At 39.8% G+C, this 18,176-nt stretch overlaps 1 protein-coding gene across 5 annotated transcripts in view; it reads right to left on the bottom strand.

Moving 5' to 3' along the window:
* Positions 1-18,176, bottom strand: part of LOC149181706 (uncharacterized) — a 392,914-nt gene that overhangs the window by 164,093 nt on the left and 210,645 nt on the right. For all 5 annotated transcript variants that reach the window (XM_089416678.1, XM_089416673.1, XM_089416675.1 and 2 more), the window contains exon 7: positions 8,464-8,589. In XM_089416678.1, coding sequence (XP_089272804.1) covers positions 8,464-8,589 — 126 coding nt within the window. The remainder of the gene's footprint in view (positions 1-8,463; positions 8,590-18,176) is intronic.

The following is an 18,176-nucleotide window of genomic DNA, read 5'->3' on the forward strand; positions in this document are numbered from 1 at the left end:
TTGCTAACTGTGAAAAATTAAATAAATTGCTCTAGCATAGAACATAACTAAAACTAACATGGAATCAGAGCTGAGGTGAAGACAATGCCCAAGCAAAAGTGAAAGAGCAATCACCGAAGACAGTTGGGACAAGACAGAAGGATCAATGGGTTCCTCATAATTCACCTAGAGTGAAGTTGAAGCAAAGAATGTTATCAGAATGATGCAGTGGAAGTTTCTGATGGCATACCTAAAGATCACTTCATTGGGAAGTTTGGATCTAAGGGTGGAAGGAAAGGTAGATGTCTTGGTTATGAGTTCGGCCCTTATGTGAAGGAGTGTCCGAATGACAGATATGCAGGTCATCAAAGACACGGCCGACTCTTCAAGGAAGCAAGGAACCCCAGGTAAGAAGAATCAAATATTGTTTCTGATAAAGAAGTGTTATCTTGTATTGGCCCTCTCCTTCAGATTCTTTGGGAATCTAGCATATTGATTGTAGTGCTTCAAGGCACTTCATCGGATAGAAGGGTGCACTCTCTAATTTGATAGAGATGGAAACAATCGTGGAATTACACTTGGAGCCAATGCCACCTATCCTGAAAAGGGAATGGAAGTCAAAGGTTTTATGGTGGCATTCGTCAATGGAAAGGTACGTGTTTGAAAATTGAATTTTCGAAGATGTTTTTGAGTTCAAGGTTGTATCAAGTTGCAAGAAGTCCACTGTGGAGCATGTCCATTGACACATAGCATCGGAGGTCTGTGGGTCAGATGATGACAAGGAAGCCTGAATTCAAAAAGAGCATGAAAGTACATGTCTGAGATGTACCGAAGGAAAATCTTACAAGGGGACCATTCCCCTCATGTAGCAGGTCCACAGGTTTGAAACAACCCGTGGAGTTTGAGATTCTTGAACGGAATCTCATGTATACAGGTAGAAGAAAGCCCTCTATGGCTTGAGCAGAGCACCCCAGGCATAGTATGAGAGGATCAGCAGCGGTCTGATGACGCTGAGATTCACTAGGAGTGAAATCGAACCAAAGCATCCGAAGGTTGTGGATGACAGACCTCTCATACCGGCACCTATGTCTGACAGGTGCAGACCCTCTCATTTGTAGAAGACAAAGGGAGTTGGATTCCAAATGTGGAAAGATAAACTACTAGCCTGTGACTACCTTGAGGATCTTAACATTCAAAGGTTATATGGTAGTGATGTCGGACTTGATTTGGGAAATGCCTCTGAGTTTCTAAAACTCATTCGCATTGATGTTCTTGGTGAACCTCCGTCTGAACATATGTTTTGAGTGTGAGCTCATATTTGGTTGAGCCTCACTAGATTGGTGCCAAGAATCTTCTGAGATGTCTTCAGGACACAATCTCTCATGGATTGAGATACACTGCCAGAAATATGAAATTGCATGATTATTCGAATGTTGATTAGGCAGGTAGTGTGGAGGATCACTGGAGCACTTCTTAGTGTTGTTTCTCTTTGGATTCTGCTTCGATATAATGGATGAGCAGGAAGCAGAAGTTAGTTGCCATAAGCACCGCCGAGACTGGATACATATCTACGAGTATGATCTCGTATGAAGCTGCCTGGTTGGGGAAGCTCTTCAGTGAGCTGTTTTGATCACATACCACTGTGATTCTCTGTAACAACCAGAGGTGGGATTTGATTATTGAGGAATCCCGTATTCGACAATTGCTCCAGCTGATAGACATCAGATACTACCTTATCTAGGATATGGTAAGTCGATGAGCAAGGAGGCTCCATCGCACTGAGATGATGTACAGGTCAGAGCCCCGGGGAAAGATCAAATTTGTGATTTTCCCGAACGACTTGGAGTCGTCGAGAGACCTTTGTAAAAGGGTCCTACATGTTGCATACATTGAGCTCTGGGAGCTCTAGGGGGCTTGCGGTTCTTACTGGAGCAACATACGACCACAGGGTGACTCACCCTCCCCTGGTGGTGCGCACTGGAACAAGATGATTCGCTCTCTTGTGGGACAAGATGATTCGCTCTCTTGTGGAACAGGATGATTCGCTCTCCTGTGTAGCAGGATGATTAGTTCTCCTGTGAGGCCTGGATTGATGTGTTCTCCATGGCGATTGTAGCAGGATTGATGTGTTCTCCTGTGAGGCCTGGATTGATGTGTTCTCCATGGCAATTGTAGCAGGATTGATGTGTTCACCTCTGAGGACAAGATTGATTAGTTCTCCTGTAGAGGCATCCTACCCATGCACTCTAGGACTCATGGGAAGTACCTCTCATCTGATTAATGAGCAGGGAAATGAAGTTAGGGACCATAGTAGTATCGATAGACGCATCGTTGTATCTACCATACTCCCTACGCTAGGATGACCTCCATTGATCTAGGATCAACGATACTGGTCTAGGACCAATGAGAGTGGTGCATACTATGACGCTGACTTCGGGTCGATTGAGACTGGTCTGGAACCAGTGGTACATACTCTGAGACTGACTTCGTGTCAATGCATGACTGCTCTGGGACCAGTGAGAGTGGTACATACTATGACGCTTACTTCGGGTCGGTTGAGACTGGTCTAGGACCACTGGTACACTCTTTGAGCCTATGATACTGGTCTGGGACAAGTGGTAGGAATTGTACCATACTATGACGGTGACTTCGGGTCGGTTGAGACTGGTCTGGGACCAGTGGTACATACTCTGAGACTGACTTCTGTCAGTGCAGGACTAGTCTCGGACCAGTGAGAGTGGTACATACTATGACACTGAGTTCAGGTCAGTTGAGACTGGTCTGGGACCAGTGGTACACTCTCTGAGCCTACGATACTGGTCTGGGACCAGTGGTAGGAGTTGTACCATATTATGACGCTGACTTCGGGTCGGTTGAGACTGGTCTGGGACCAGTGGTACATACTCTAAGACTGACTTTGTGCCAGTGCAGTATTGGTCTAGGACCAGTGGTAGTACCCACTATGACGCTGACTTTGGGTCGGTTGAGACTGGTCTGGGACCAGTGGTACACAATCTGAGACTGACTTCGAGTCAGTGGAGAATGGTAAGAGACATTCTCGATCAATTCTTCTTCTTCATAGTTTAGCAGAGCTAAGCAGAGTAGAGCTAGCAGGGCTGAGCAGAGCTAATAGAGCCAGCAGAGCTGAGCAGAGCTGGGCAGAGCATAGCAAAGCCAGCAGAGCTGAGCAAAGTTGGGCAGAGCTGGGCAGAGCATAGCAAAGCCAACAGAGTTGGGCAGAGCAGTGCAGGGCACTGATGGCAGAGATAGTAGAGTCGGACTTATGGATCACCAGATGGAGTTCTCCCTAGTTGAGAGGGAGTGTTAAATTGGCAACTAGGGCCAAACTCCATGTGGGTTAGCTTATTTATGGCAGCTGATATTTTTATTGGATCCCTCTCGTCGAGAGGTGTAGGATTGATCCAAAGATCATCCGATTCCGATAAGTATTTATGGAGATATGAATTTATTTTGATTATGTAATTATTATCAAGCCGACCAGCTCTTATGTAGGCTCTAGAAGCCCAAACGTCATGTCTATTCAACCTATACGTTTTTGGTATAAATAGATGAGGATTTGATGTCATTTGGACACACATTCTTGAGTGATCTCCTCCTCTCCACGTCTTGGGTTTTGGGGTAGGAGAGAGACACCAAGAGTAATACGTTGGCCTACAAGACTTGGAGAAGAAACGTAGTAAACAGAGCCCTAAATTACAGTCATATATGGAACCCGCAGTCTATACGGGAAACGTAGTCAGGTATGGAAATACGCACAACAATGAAGAAAAGTAATACGTTGTTCTTGGAAAACCTAGCCGCAGTTCATGAAGAGATACGCATCAACGTAGTCATGATATACGCTGTCCAGAAGTCAGATATACACGCAGGCCCTAATCTATAGTGGATCTGGCAGCACAACTCTTATACGCAATACGTGAGTTCATATATACGCTGGGGTGTCATGATATACGCTGTCCAGAAGTCAGATATACACACAGGCCCTAATCTATAGTGGATCTGGCAACACAACTCTTATACGCAATACGTGAGTTCATATATACGCTGGGGTGTCATGATATACGCTGTCCAAAAGTCAGATATACACGCAAGCCCTAATCTATAGTGGATCTGGCAACACAACACTTATACGCAATACGTGAGTTCATATATACATTGGGGTGATACGATGTATGTATATGCTGGTCGATGAACAGTGTATGCTGTGTATGCTGGTCAATGGACAGTGATATGCTGTGACCTATCCGCAACAATATATTTATATATGCAGGCAAACAACACAGCAAGACATATATGTATATCCGCAGGCGATGGCAACATATATATATAGAGAGAAGATATTTACTTGTTGGTCATACGCTGTTCAATCAGAGATATATACGCTACTCATGGAACGCAAGTCATACGCAAGTCATAGTCATAGTTACACGCAATTCAATGTTGTCATGGAACATTGTTTATGAGGCACTTATAAGCTGTCATCAAGGCATGAAGTCGTATTAAGGAGCCACAGTTAGCCGCAGTCAGTAAAGGGAGAAGCCACAGTGAACCGCAATGAGCCGCAGTCATAAAGAGGGAACCCGCAGGAGCCACAGTCACAAAGAAAGGAGCCGCAATAGGGTTTGACTGCACCTAGTTTGGGTTTAAGGTGCAGTCACAAACTCATGAAGCAGTGGATGGTGTCACCGCAGTGACAACAGTCTCAGTGATAAGTACAATGGCTCAAGCACTTGTGGTTAAATAGAAGTATAGTAATATGAACCCTCAGTGAAAACTGTAACCTGTTGTCTCTCAATGGCTATCATGATCCTAGAGACAATCCCAGCATAAGAAGGAACACAGTCTTAGTGGACTTATCCCTCAATAGCCCCTGTACATATAGAAGCAATAATGAGGATCTCTGTGATGATGTAATAGCTTCTCAATGGTGCTGCAATGAGGATGACCCTAGCAACAACAGAAAGGAGGATTGATATCTAGGTCTTGGAAAGGCACAACGTGTATGGTACAGATCATGGACTTAAAGGATAGCATGATGATGGATAAGATCATGCACATGCGCAGCATGATGATAATCATGATTAGTGCAGCATGGTGTAGTATGCAGTAGTACATCATGAGAACCAGATGCAGCACGATGATAGGTGAAGGAGTCACCTTGGAGAGTCAGTTGAAGCAGAATGTCTTCAACTGATCTCATCGTTATACAAAATACAAAATGATCTGTACTAGATCTAGATAAGTCAAAGTGTTGACTTCTATTGTAAATGTACTATCTCTCTCTCTTTCTCTGCTAAACTTTGAAGAACATAAAAGAAGAATTGATCAACGGTTTCCCCACATTGTGGGGTGTCCCTGGCTCGCGCCACATCTTGTGTCCTCTTGTCTTGGCTTGTCTTCTGCAATTTATATTTATGTTCTATCTGCAGTTTATCTTAATGTTGATGTGATTGCTAACTGTGAAAATTTAAATAAATTTCTCTAGCATAGAACATACCTAAAACTAACATGAGCCTATGTTTGATGCCAAACATGCTGTTGGAAAAGGCTTCAAAGGCCCTACTATGCATGAACTAAGGGGGTATCATTTGCAGAAAGAATTTTTCTCCATTAATGAGTATTTGCAAGATTTCAAGGACTCATGGGCAAGAACAGGATGTACCATCATGTCAGATGGATGGACTGATCAAAGAAACCATACCATCATAAACTTTCTTATCTTCTGCCCACAGGGAACCATGTTTCTAATATCAGTTGATGCATCTGATAAGGTAAAAAATGGGCAATTGTTGTTTCAGCTATTGGATGAGATTGTTGAGGAGGTGGGGGTGGCTAATGTTGTTCAAGTCATCACAGACAATGCCTCTAACTATGTTCTTGCTGGTAAACTGTTAGAGGAAAAACACAGAACCATCTTTTGGACCCCATGTGCTGCACATTGCATAGACCTCATGCTTGAGGATATTGGCAAATTAGATTGGGTCAAAAACACTGTAGATCATGCCAAAAGCATAACAAAATTTATCTACAATCACTCATGGATTTTGAGCCTGATGAGGAAACACACAGGGGACAGGGATATTATTAGGTTTGTCATCACTAGATTTGCTACTCATTTTTTGACGTTGCAATCTATGCTTTCACAACATAGAAATTTGCAAAAGGTTTTTTCCAATGAAGAATTGAAAAAAAAAGTTAATGAAGAAATATTTTGGAGAAAGGCAGCAGAGATTGTGAAGCTTGTTGAGCCACTGGTTAAGGTGTTGCGGTTGGTGGATGGGGAAAGATTGGCTATGGGCTTCATTTATGAGGCTATGGATCAAGCAAAGAGCAAATAAAAAGGGCATACAAGGATAAAGTGGCTAAGTATGCACCCATTTGGGCAATCATTGATGAAATATGGAACAATTAACTCCATCACCCTATACATGCAGCTGGGTATTTTTTGAACCCATGGTATCATTATAAAGCTAAGGCGGCGGGAGCTTTGAGGGGGGAGGTTAGAGATGGATGGATTGACTGCATTAATCGCATGATGCCGTTGGAGTGTGATCAACTGGAGATACACCGACAGGTCACAACCTTTAGAACTGCCTCAGGTACCTTTGGGAAGAATCTAGCAAAGATTGCAAGGGAAGCAGATGAGCCAGGTAAACAAAAATTTCAATTTTCAAATTCTTAATACTTATTTTGTTAAATCGTTTATAGTTTGAAAGTTGGATATAATTTGTAATTTTGTTGAGCTAACTCATTACACTCCTATGTTTTTTGCAGCACAATGGTGGGAGGCTTTTGGTAGCCATTCTCCTGAATTGCAGAAGTTTGCAATTCGTATTTTGAGCCAAACTTGCAGCGCTACTAGGTGTGAGTGCAATTGGTCTATCTTTGAGAGGATTCACACAAAGAAGAGAAACCGTTTGGATCAAAAACGGTTAAATGATCTAATATATGTTCAGTACAACCTCCAGCTCAGGCGCAACAATTGCTGAACAAAAGACCTGATTCAAATCCCATTGTGTTGGAAGACATTGATCCAAGATCAGATTGGGTAGTGGAGAGTCATCCAGCAGAGTTTGCTTCTGATGAGGATATGGATTATGAATTACAGATGATAGCATCACTTGAACATAATGTTCAGTTGAATGCAAATCCTGATCCACTTGTACCAGCCTCAGCCTTAGAGCTAGCAAGTCCTCCAGTTGCAGGTGCTTCCTCTACTCAGCCACGACAAAAGCGTATATCTCGTCTATCTCAGCGTGTAGCTGTTGCACAACCTGCTAGTGCTACCACTTCTACAGTTGGAGATGATGAGGAGGAGGAGCCATGGGGCCCCCTGTCTGACTCTGATTATGATCCAGAGATTGATCCACATGATCTCGGCTCCTCTAGCAGTAGCCAGTAGTTCTGTAGTACTGGTCACAGTTTACTTTTGTTGTAGAGGCCATTTCTAGCCTCCTTGGTTATGTATTTTTGTTTTGATCTCTATATCATGATCATGTATGTATTGGACAATGCACTGGGTGCCATTTTGATATAATGGATATATTCATGAACCTGCTATGATCATATGTTGTCTGCTATCTATATTCTAATGCTTTGTGTTTGGAAGCATGAATGAAAATCTTTAAAATTATGTTTTTTTATAAAAAAAAATATTTAATGTATTTTTTACAACGACCGAATCATTGAAATCAAGCCGACCGAGTCGATACCGAGTCGGAGTCGGAGCCAGAGTCGACCCTTGACCGAGTCGGAGTTTTAAAACATTGGGTTGAAGGGCCCACCTTCAAACATACAATCAGAGCATATGGGCGAGGGACCACATGGTTGGCTCAAGTGAAGTTGACAATGGCACATCAAGCTATCTGGTTGTTGCAAGGGGCTGCTGGCTGCCAGCTGCCAGCTGAGGACCATTTAGGAGAAAAAATTTCTCCTATGGATACCACCCATAGATGGTGGGTAACAATGCCACAAGAATAGTTTGAAATTTTCAAATAGCAGAAAGGCTTTCGAGTCCACACTCCCACCTCAGGCAGAAAAACAAGGAGCAGAGACTCCAATGAAGATCCTGTTTCATCCCAGTATGGCAAACAACCATCTTGCAAGTAGCAGCTCTGTGGGTTCATAGCTCTCAAGGCGACATGCTTTCCCCCCTTTGATAATTCACTGTCATCTCAGTTAAATGCTTCCCATTTTTTTTTTTTGGTAAATGCACATTTTATGTAATGGATCTCAATGCCAAAGTTTGTATTACTTTACTGAACAAGCTGTCTTTGCAGTACCTGATATAAATTTGCCACATTTTGTTGTACTTGAATCTTTCTTCAGAAATAAAATAAAATCCCTTTTCTTCATCAAAAGATATGTAGATATGTAAAAGAAGAGAATATACAAACACATATTAGACATATTAGACATAAAAATAGGCCTAAAAATATTGGCACAGAAACAGATAAGAAAGACCTCTTCTCCATCCAGCACCATAGCAACGATTTGGGCCCTCATGATATTACGCCGTGCATGCATAGCACTCAATGCTGCTGGTCCTCCTTCTATTTTTGACCTTTGCAACCAACCAGCAGTGTCAACCTGTTCAAAATAGAAGGAACACTTTGCAGACAAATAAGTACGCAAGCAAATAATGTAGGTGCAAAAGATTCACCTACAATGGGATATAAGAAAGGAAAGAGTCCTCAATTTCCCTACATCTTGATCTGTTTTTCTTTTCTGCAAAAGTGAATGACAGCAAAATCCTCAATGTAACAATAAGAAACACTTTGAGTGAATGCCAAGAATGCAAAATGTTCATATTAAAACAGCAACAGGATGCAAACAAACCTCTATTTCTAGAGAAAAAAATACATCTATCCTTGGACAATAGAGATATACCCCATGTATCTAACATAACTTTGACCCAGGAAAACACTAAGAGACAAACACATTAGCAACCAACCACCCACTGAAAGATGCAATAGTGGCCTTTTTAGGGTCGAATATGCATCTATGATTTAAACCCTTAAATAAGATATAATCTGTATAAAATCTAATCAATAGATGTCACAGATCATAAATCATCCAAATGTGATGCATTTACCTAACCTACCTCCATCTGCAGTAGCCAAGGTCATATTGTGGTTAGCAGCATCTTTCATTTACTTCCATTGTAATGTATCAAAAGGTCACTTTAAACCATGCATTGATATTGAATGCAAACCAAAAGCAGATAAAAGATAGCTAATTTAATGTTAATACAGTAACCTAAGCGTATAAGAAAAATAAAACAAAACAGAGCATAAATTATGCATATTGTCACAATAATTTAACTAATCCTAAAGAATCCAAGAAGTGAATGGGGGTAACACATTCCACCTATGTTGGACCTAGTTTATATAACCAGAGTTGAGGGGTCAAGTTTTGGGGGTGGCTAGAAAGCACCCAGCATTTTCCAAGGGATGGAGGAACACAAGCAAAAAAAAAGTTTGTATATGTACATAAAGTCCCAATGGATAGTGTTGAAAGTGTAGCGAAGGAAGGTCTTTAGGCTTGTGCCTTAGCCAGCGAAGACCACGAACTAGTCTTTCTCTCACAGGAGTATGAATTCACGAGATAGACTTCAGTTACAATGAGTTGATTTCTAGTTTAGTGGAATGGTCATCAATTTTGCATGCATAGTGTTGGAGATTTATTTCGTTGGAGTCTTCTACAATTAGACTACAGGATGAGGTGGCAATGACATGTTCAGTTAGAACAAGTTAAGACTTCAGTGTTGATTGGAGAGATAACAAGTTAAGACTTCAGTGTTGATTGGAGAGAGAACGAGTTGAGTTCTCAGTTAACTCGTAATCACAACAAATGGAAACTCGCGACACTAGTGTGAACTACTAATCGAACTTGGCCTCTTAGCATGCATCAAATTCTACTAGGAAGAGAAGGACGAAGGCACAAGATAAATAATCATTATTTGTGTAGAATGCACATTATTAAGGAGCAAGAGTGCGCACAAATTTAGTAGCAAAAGTGTGCAAGGATTGTGTAGCAAGGGGATCAGGATTTGCAAACTAGGTCGAGACTGTCTCAAGCAGAGAACAATTGCGTGCAGGACCAAGATCAAGAGCAGGGCCTAGAGCTAAGTTGCATGAAACGCCGAAACATCTAGAAGTTTCCAAAACAGGGACGGCCCGAAACGCGACCCCTGGAAAATAGAAACGCGACCGAAATGTCATATATATATATATATATAGATATTATTTTGCAAGAAAAAAAAAGAATGAGACATATAAATGACATTTTAGAAGGAAATCCAAATTTATATTAATTCCAACAGATGATTACATTATGCAAATATCTAAAATTAGCCTTTATAGATGAGGCTTTACATCCAAGACTCCAAAATCGACCTTTATAAGTGAGGCCATATGTGCTAAGACTGAAATAAAACATGAACTAAAGACAATAATGGCTACATTAACATATCATTACTAATCAAACTCTTCATCCTCATCAGCAAAAATGGAACAAGATGCTTGTTTAGCAGAAGAGGCAACTTTACTAGTATTTCCAGTTACACTTGCATCACCACTGGCACAAATGTCAAGAGTAGAAAGAGAGAGTTTTAAATTTGGACATTCTGTATCCACATCCCAATCTTTATGAGGTCCACTTGTATATTCCTCATCCCTACGCGACACAAGGCATAGGTTTGAAGGCACATATGCAAGGTCCCCTGCCTTTTGCGATCCCAACCTGTTGCGCTTCACACTATGAATGAAACTGTAGGTGCTCCAATTTTGTTTTGTTGATAAAGAGCTTGCCACTTGTGATAGAATACGAGTGGCAAGACTTTGCAAATGAACAGAACTTGCCCCATGATAAGTCCACCACTTAACTGGGTCCATGGTCCTCCTCTTATCCAAAACTGATATGTCTGCAAAATCCTCTAATCCACCAGCAAAACAGGCAAATTCTTGCCTTACATCAATTTGTAAAGAAGTTGGAAATACCCTCTGAAAGGCTTTCTTCATTCCATTGGCCACCTCCTTGTCCTTATGTGGAGCCTTCCTCTTCCCATTGCTTTCAGCAATGAATTCTTCATCATAAAATTTTGGATTCAGAGCATGTGTCAAAGTGTGCAATGGAGTGTAAAAGTTATTCCACCTTGTAACAATAATGGACCTCACTTGTTTAGTGAAATCAAAATCCACAAAAAGAAGAGTGGGAGCCTCCTGTGTAGTAATTTCCATAGTTTTTTCAACCATGGCATCTGTTGTCACACAAAGTGTCAAGACACCGCGACAACGCTCAGAGTAAGGGTTGTCACTCTAATCCTTACTCACTCTGTTTAGCCTCTCCTAAACAAGTCAAGGGGGGTAATCCCTATGGGTAAATGAATGAAGGAAACCTGTGGAACACAAGCTATAAGAGACTTGAGGTTGATTAGCTTAATGAAAATGAGACAAGTTCTGATTAATTGAGATGAATAAGACAACCAAAAGATAGAAATGATTTTTGGACCAGTGCCTTAGATGTTCAATTAACCATGAACCTACTTGAAGAAACATAATCAAGCTATTCAGAAGAAACAATGATCTTAACATGCAAAATAGTATAGCAGTTAAATTCCAAAAGATCTAAATACCATGAAGAACCATGAAATTCAAATGCTAAGCAATTCACAATCCTAGAATTTAAATGATTTTTCTTTAATGACCCAAATTTAGAAAAAATTGTCGTTCTCCTATAGTCAATCTTTAGAGATGATTTAAAAAATATTATGCTTGTTTGACTATAGAGAAATTAAGATGTCAATACCACAAAATTTTCCCTTTAAATTTTACCCTTAACACAAAAAGACACCAAGAAGGAACTTTAGATTTAAAATTCAATTATTCCTTAGGCAAATTTTTTATGTGTTAAGATTATGAAGCAAATTTAATGTGGTAAATGATCAATTAAATTTAATGTGACAAATGTATTAAAAAAACAAAAGACTTAATGAATTAAATTTTTAAAGGGCCAAAGGCCACATAAAAATTTAAAATTTTTAATGTGAAAGTGCAAAGTCTTTTGATTTAAATCCTTTATAAATTACAAAGTACATAAAAATGAATTTTTTTAATATTTTTTGGGTTTTATTTTAAACAAAATCAAAAAAAAAAAATCAAAACATAAATAAAACCAAAGTCACATGAAAAAGTTAAAACCAAAAATCAAAATTAAAAATCAAAACAAAGAATTAAAAAACTTGAAAAGCAACCAAAACAAAAATAAAATCCAATTTGTTTAAAAGGAAAAAGGTCTAACCCTAACTGAAAGACAAAGGATAAAACAAAATAAAAGAATTGAAATCGAATGGAAGTTTGTGTGTGTGCTGAGCAGGGATATGGCGAGGAGCGATGGTTGTTGGAGCTGAGCAGGGATATGGCAGCGGGGAAGGAGAAGCAAGGGGATGCGAGAGAGCAGGGAACTTCGAGGAGGAGGAGCGGAAAGGGAGATGGAATCTGTATGGGTAAAGAAAAGGGAGCGAAAGGAAAGTCGAATGCAGGCTCGAGCGAATGGCAGGAAGGACGGGAAGGATCGAGGGTGAGGAAAGGAGGCTCGCACGAGTTTTGCAAAGATGGGAAATGACGAGTTTTGCAGCGATGAAGCAAAGAAATGGAAGGGATGCGGAGGGATAAGGGGGCTCAGATAGCAATGATGTTTGCTCAGGTTTTAACGTAGGCAGCAGCAGAGGTGGAGTGAAGGGTCGACAGAAGATTGCAAATAGGCAGGTGGTAGCTGTCGTGCGCATGACTACCGGCAGCGATAGCGGAGGTTGTCTGGACATGGGCAAGGCTGCCAGACAAAGGAAACGGAGGTTGGGCAAGGCTGTCGAATCCCTTTAAAAAATTTAATTTTGATCCTTTTTTTGAATTTTGATGGAGAAACTCCGATCCCAGAATTATGATACTCTTCGACTGAAAATAAAAATAAAAAAATAAAATAAAATAAAAATAAAAAAAATTTCTGAATAATCTAAATGTGTCGAAGAAAAACCCCTGCGAATTATGTTGATAAACCCCAGAGATCCAGATCTTACCCTCCAGAGCGTAGATTTGGACTCTACACAAATTTCCTCCTCAGATCTGCAACTACACAACAAGAAAGAGAACACCCAAACGATATATACAATGATAAAATTGAAAACCCCAAAAACCCACGTTAGGTAAATACAATATTTACAAACTAAAGGCTCTAAGTAGCGAGATCTATCATTATGTTGTGCTGAAAATAAAAAAAAATAAAAATAAAAATAAAAAAATAAAATAAAATAAAAAATAAAAAATAAAAAAATTTAAAAGGAGGTGCTAGCTCAAAGCACTCCAGCATTACAAAATGAAAATCATATGATAAGCCTGGAGCTTATTTAGATGGGCTCTTCAGAAAACACAGATTGAGAGTTGGCTGGTCCAACTGAAAACTTCCCCTAACGTCTAATGATCTAACTCAAGATTTCCATGCAAAACTTGATCCAACCATTAAAAATAGAGCAAGAAAATAATAATAAAACTTAGACAAATAGAGATACTTTCTATTATGTTCAAAATTTAAATTATTATTCAAACCCCAGCAACTGAGCAAAATACCTGTACTCAAATCACTCTTCAGAAGCTACTATCAATGGCTTTAGAAAATTTATGCATGAAATAAACATCTTACAGCATTCCCATGAAGAGTAACACTAGCAAAATTTAACCCCAAAGTCTTTCTTTATTATCCAGAAAAAGATTACACAAGAGCTTTTTGCTTAGCACATGACTCAGAGATCGGATAGATCGCCTGACAAATGACCTCCTCTTTAAAGATAAATCCTCCAACGACTAGTTCGAGTGATCCTTGTCAAAGGAATCTATACCGTTAATGAAGATCAAAATTTATTTTAATCACATCCGTCAAAATATTTTATTTTTGAGAAAAATCGAAATTTTCATTTAAATGCATTTTAAGTAACTCAAAAATAGAATTTTTGAGTTAATTTCCCCAAAAAATTGACTTTGACTTAACCCCCAAAGATCAAAGGTTTAAAATTTATAAAAATAATTAATTTACCTTAGTCTCGTGACCTCTTAAAATTTAATTTTTTAGGACCGACAAATTTTGTCTTTGGAGAATTTAAATTTACTTGGGACTTAGAATTAATTAAATTTATGGCTTAGGATTTTAATTAATTATGAGCCACAAAATTTAATTAATTAACCTATGAAGGGATAAAATATTTTTCCAACCCTCAAATGTTTAGCCACGATTTTCTAATTATGACGGACCATGCACTAGACATTTTACATCATGATTTACATATTTTTTACATCGCAAGGGGGAAAACCCATTTGTAATAGACCCTCACTGACTACCTAGTTCTGCGACACAAGTATAGTCCAACGGACCAAGTGTGTAATAAAATAATCTAACCAAATAGTTAGGATTATTCCCAAATCACTTTTACATAGACTCCATCTAAAACACTAGAACTTGCCTAACATCCTAGCAACAAAATCCATTCCAGCTTTGAGGTAAGACTAAAGGGAAAAACTTTGTCAATTATTCGAAAATGCATCGGTGAGACGAAAAGCCTCCTAGAATGGAGATCGTTACTAGAAAGGTAGGTTTACCCAGGTCACTACATACATGACACGGGTCTGCTGAGATTATTTATATTATACACATGCAAAATGAATTTACATATCATCTTGGAAGTCAGGTTGATGATGATAGTTGAACGGCACAGACACATCGATCAGACACTAGGTGTACTGCTATGGGTCGTTGACACGTAGTGGTCAACATCTGGCTCTACTTGGGGACACGTCGTTGCACCGGAGGAATGTGAGAATCCAGAATCTGCATCCACACAACACACAAGATAACATAAGTAGCGTCCATCCAAAAATCATCATATAATATTAAGCACAGGAAAGATATAAGCTCTTCATTTATTAACTATCCTAATAACATGAAAAACATAAATCTACCTACAAAATAAAACACTGAAATAAAAGGGTGTAGGGTTAGGAATACAATACAAAGGATGCCCCATGGCATCAAATGCATTCAATGTAGTGCATGTTGAGCATTTGCCTGCTTTCAGGCAAATCTGTAGGCTGCTTTTCAGATGTACCATGTTCAATCGTGCATATGGTAAGACTCTTCCCTGTCTCAAAACTAAGCCGTTTGGATCCATGTTCCGCCGAATTTTTTTGAAAACCTTGAAACTTATCCAAATTATTTAGAATGTGAATAACATGTGTTTCATTATCAAAAGCTTGCCCATGTTTAGATTTATCTGGAATAGAAGGTTTAAAAATGATATTTGTCTTAGTTTTATCTTCAATTAATTTATCAGACAGCTACATTGTAGAAGCAGCAACAACTAACTCATTAGCTAAAATATTTTTCTCTCTTGGGATAGTTTCAAGATTGATGGCATCAAAATACTCCATGGTATCCCACACAGCATTTCTATAATTTCTAATCTTTTCATCAACCTTATCATCGGGAAGAACTATGGAATTAGACAGAACAGCGTAATTCCCAATGTCAAATTGTTATTTAATTATCTCATTATGAGGTCTCTTAGGATCTTCAATATGGAATCTTCTTTCGGGTTCTCTGATAAGTCTTACAAACACATCACCTTTAGGAGAAGGAATCATAGCATATGACCAATTCATCTGAATACTCCCTCCTAGATCAGAGGCCCATTTTCTAGATAATAGCATACCCCAAGCATCAGGCACATCAACAACAACAATGTCCATAACAATCATGATATCAGGGTACACAGACAGATGGACTTGTAAGTCCTTAATTAACCCATGAACTTCAATTTTCTTCGAATCCATGGCACATATGTTGTAGTAAGGCCTAGATATCCTTAAATTAAGTTGTTCCATGACTCTCTTAGTCATCACACAAGCAGAAGCACTAGAGTCAAGCATGCAGTTATATAACCGATAATTATTAACAAGCAAAGTAATGAAAAAAGGAGAATGCCCTTTGTTATCAAATTCCATACTTTGCAAATACACGGGAGCATCCTGGTAGAAAGCCTCGGGAATTTCCTCTTGAGTTGCATTCACCTGGGTACTACCAATAGCATTTAGTGTAGAAATTCCCACTGTAGATCAACAGATTATCCAAGATCAATGAGAACACATATAACTGAGAATGAGAAATCAATCACACATGAACATAGAAGAATAACCAGGGGAAAGCCTCAACCTAAAACCCCAATCTCTGTATTATCATACAAGTGGAAATATGTTCAGATTACAAAAAGAATCAGCTCACAAGCTATCCTGCTCTCTCTACAATCCCTCTGCAACTCATAGACAGTCAAAGGCTTCTCACAAACCTTCTCCTCTGCCCTCCAAGCCTCTTATTTCCTTGCACAATTTCTCCTGGGGTCCAATGCTGCCACCTGTGTGTAATTACTTCACACACTGCACTAACTAACCTCTGAAATAACTGCGGCAATCTTGAAGGAGATAATTCCTTCTACATGGATGAATTTCCTATATAGGAAAAATCCTCCAACTGATAGTACATTGTCCCTTCCTCTGATCTCAACTGGGTCTCTAACTCAACTAACATGCATGAGTTATTTATGAGAGAATATTCAGTTATCTGAACTGCAGCAGTTACATGCATGCAAGCATTAACTAACTGAACTCACAATTAATTCAACAAACTGTTTGAATTAATCTAACTGGACTTGACTCAGTTAACTGAGCCAACTAATTACAGCTCAATATTACAACTCATCCTTATCTCTTTAACTGATGGCTAAATTCCTCAATCAATGGAGAAATAGTTGCATGTTTTTTATAGCTAATTAACTCAAGATGAATTAATTAATTATTTTACAAATAGCTGCTAAGATCAAATTCGAATTTTACTCTCAATTTTAGTTCAGAGACTAACTAAAATTGGAATCCATCCCGAAATGCTATTTATAGCAAAGCTATTTTTAGCACTTCCATTTTTCATTCCTTGTTGCTATGTCCAACACTAGTACCCGAACTGTTATTTTTAGCACTTCTATTTTTAGCATTTCTTGTTGCTATTTTCAACACTCCCTCTCAACAAGAAAGGCATTCAACTCGAACCCGATCCTGAACCTTTGGAATGTTCTGCATGCAACACTTCTTCCAAGTGTTGTTGCAACAGCAACTCTAGAAACAAAAAAAAAACTCCCAATTGACCTCCCCATTGGGCTAGAAACATCCTCTGATGCTGAAGCTTCCTTTGTCGCTGACAAGTGCTCCCTCTGTGACCTCTGAGCTGTTGCAACATTCCATGCATCTCGCACCGTTGCACACCTCTCTGTGCCATCCTGCATTGGTGCAACACTCCTGTGCCTCTCGCATTGTTGCAGCCTGCTAGCTCTGCACTATCTTGGGATTCCTGCATTGTAGCTCTCTCTACCGCTCCATCTGCATCTGCCTCTACCCACTCAGCCAGTCCTGCTACTCCTCATCAGGGCTCCCGTAGCAAGGTCTAATCAAAAAGGTTGGGTACCTCAATGATCCTGCCCCTATTCCAGCCTTCTTGGGACTGTCACTCCACATCGCCCCACCTCCGACCTGGAGGTATGGATGCATGTGATCCCTCTGCCCACTTGGCTCAAAGTTTTCCCCTACTGGAGGTCTCTGCCTGAGTGGATGTCTCCACTCAGTCTCCTCTCAGCATCTCCAATTGTGGCTCCTCCACAATTGTCTGAGACTTCCTCTGGGACTGCATGTTGAGGGGTAATTTACTCTCCCTCTCAACCACCAAGTCTCTAATATTGGCCTTGCTCCTCAAGGCTTTGCATGCATCTTGTACCTCAAGTGCATACAGGTTCTTGGCTCGTGAACCAATCTGCTTCACCTGTCTCGTGGTTATGTGTCGAAGGAAAACCTTTCCCTTACTAAAGACTACATCATAGCCTTTGTCTTCTAGCATTGGATCGACACCAAATTTTTCCTCAGTCCTGGTACATACTTGACATCAGTCAAGGTAATGCGAGCTCCATGCTCCCTCTGAAAAAAAATCGTGCCTACACCTGAGACACTACTTTTCATCATTACCCATCGCTATGAGTATCTAGAGATCTTTCTCCTCCAAGGTACTGAACAAACTCTTGTTGTCGGTCATGTGGA

This window comes from Pinus tabuliformis, chromosome 3_2, assembly GCF_031772625.1.
Source record: "Pinus tabuliformis cultivar Carrire ecotype Pingquan chromosome 3_2, CPIR1, whole genome shotgun sequence".
Lineage (NCBI taxonomy): Eukaryota > Viridiplantae > Streptophyta > Pinopsida > Pinales > Pinaceae > Pinus > Pinus tabuliformis.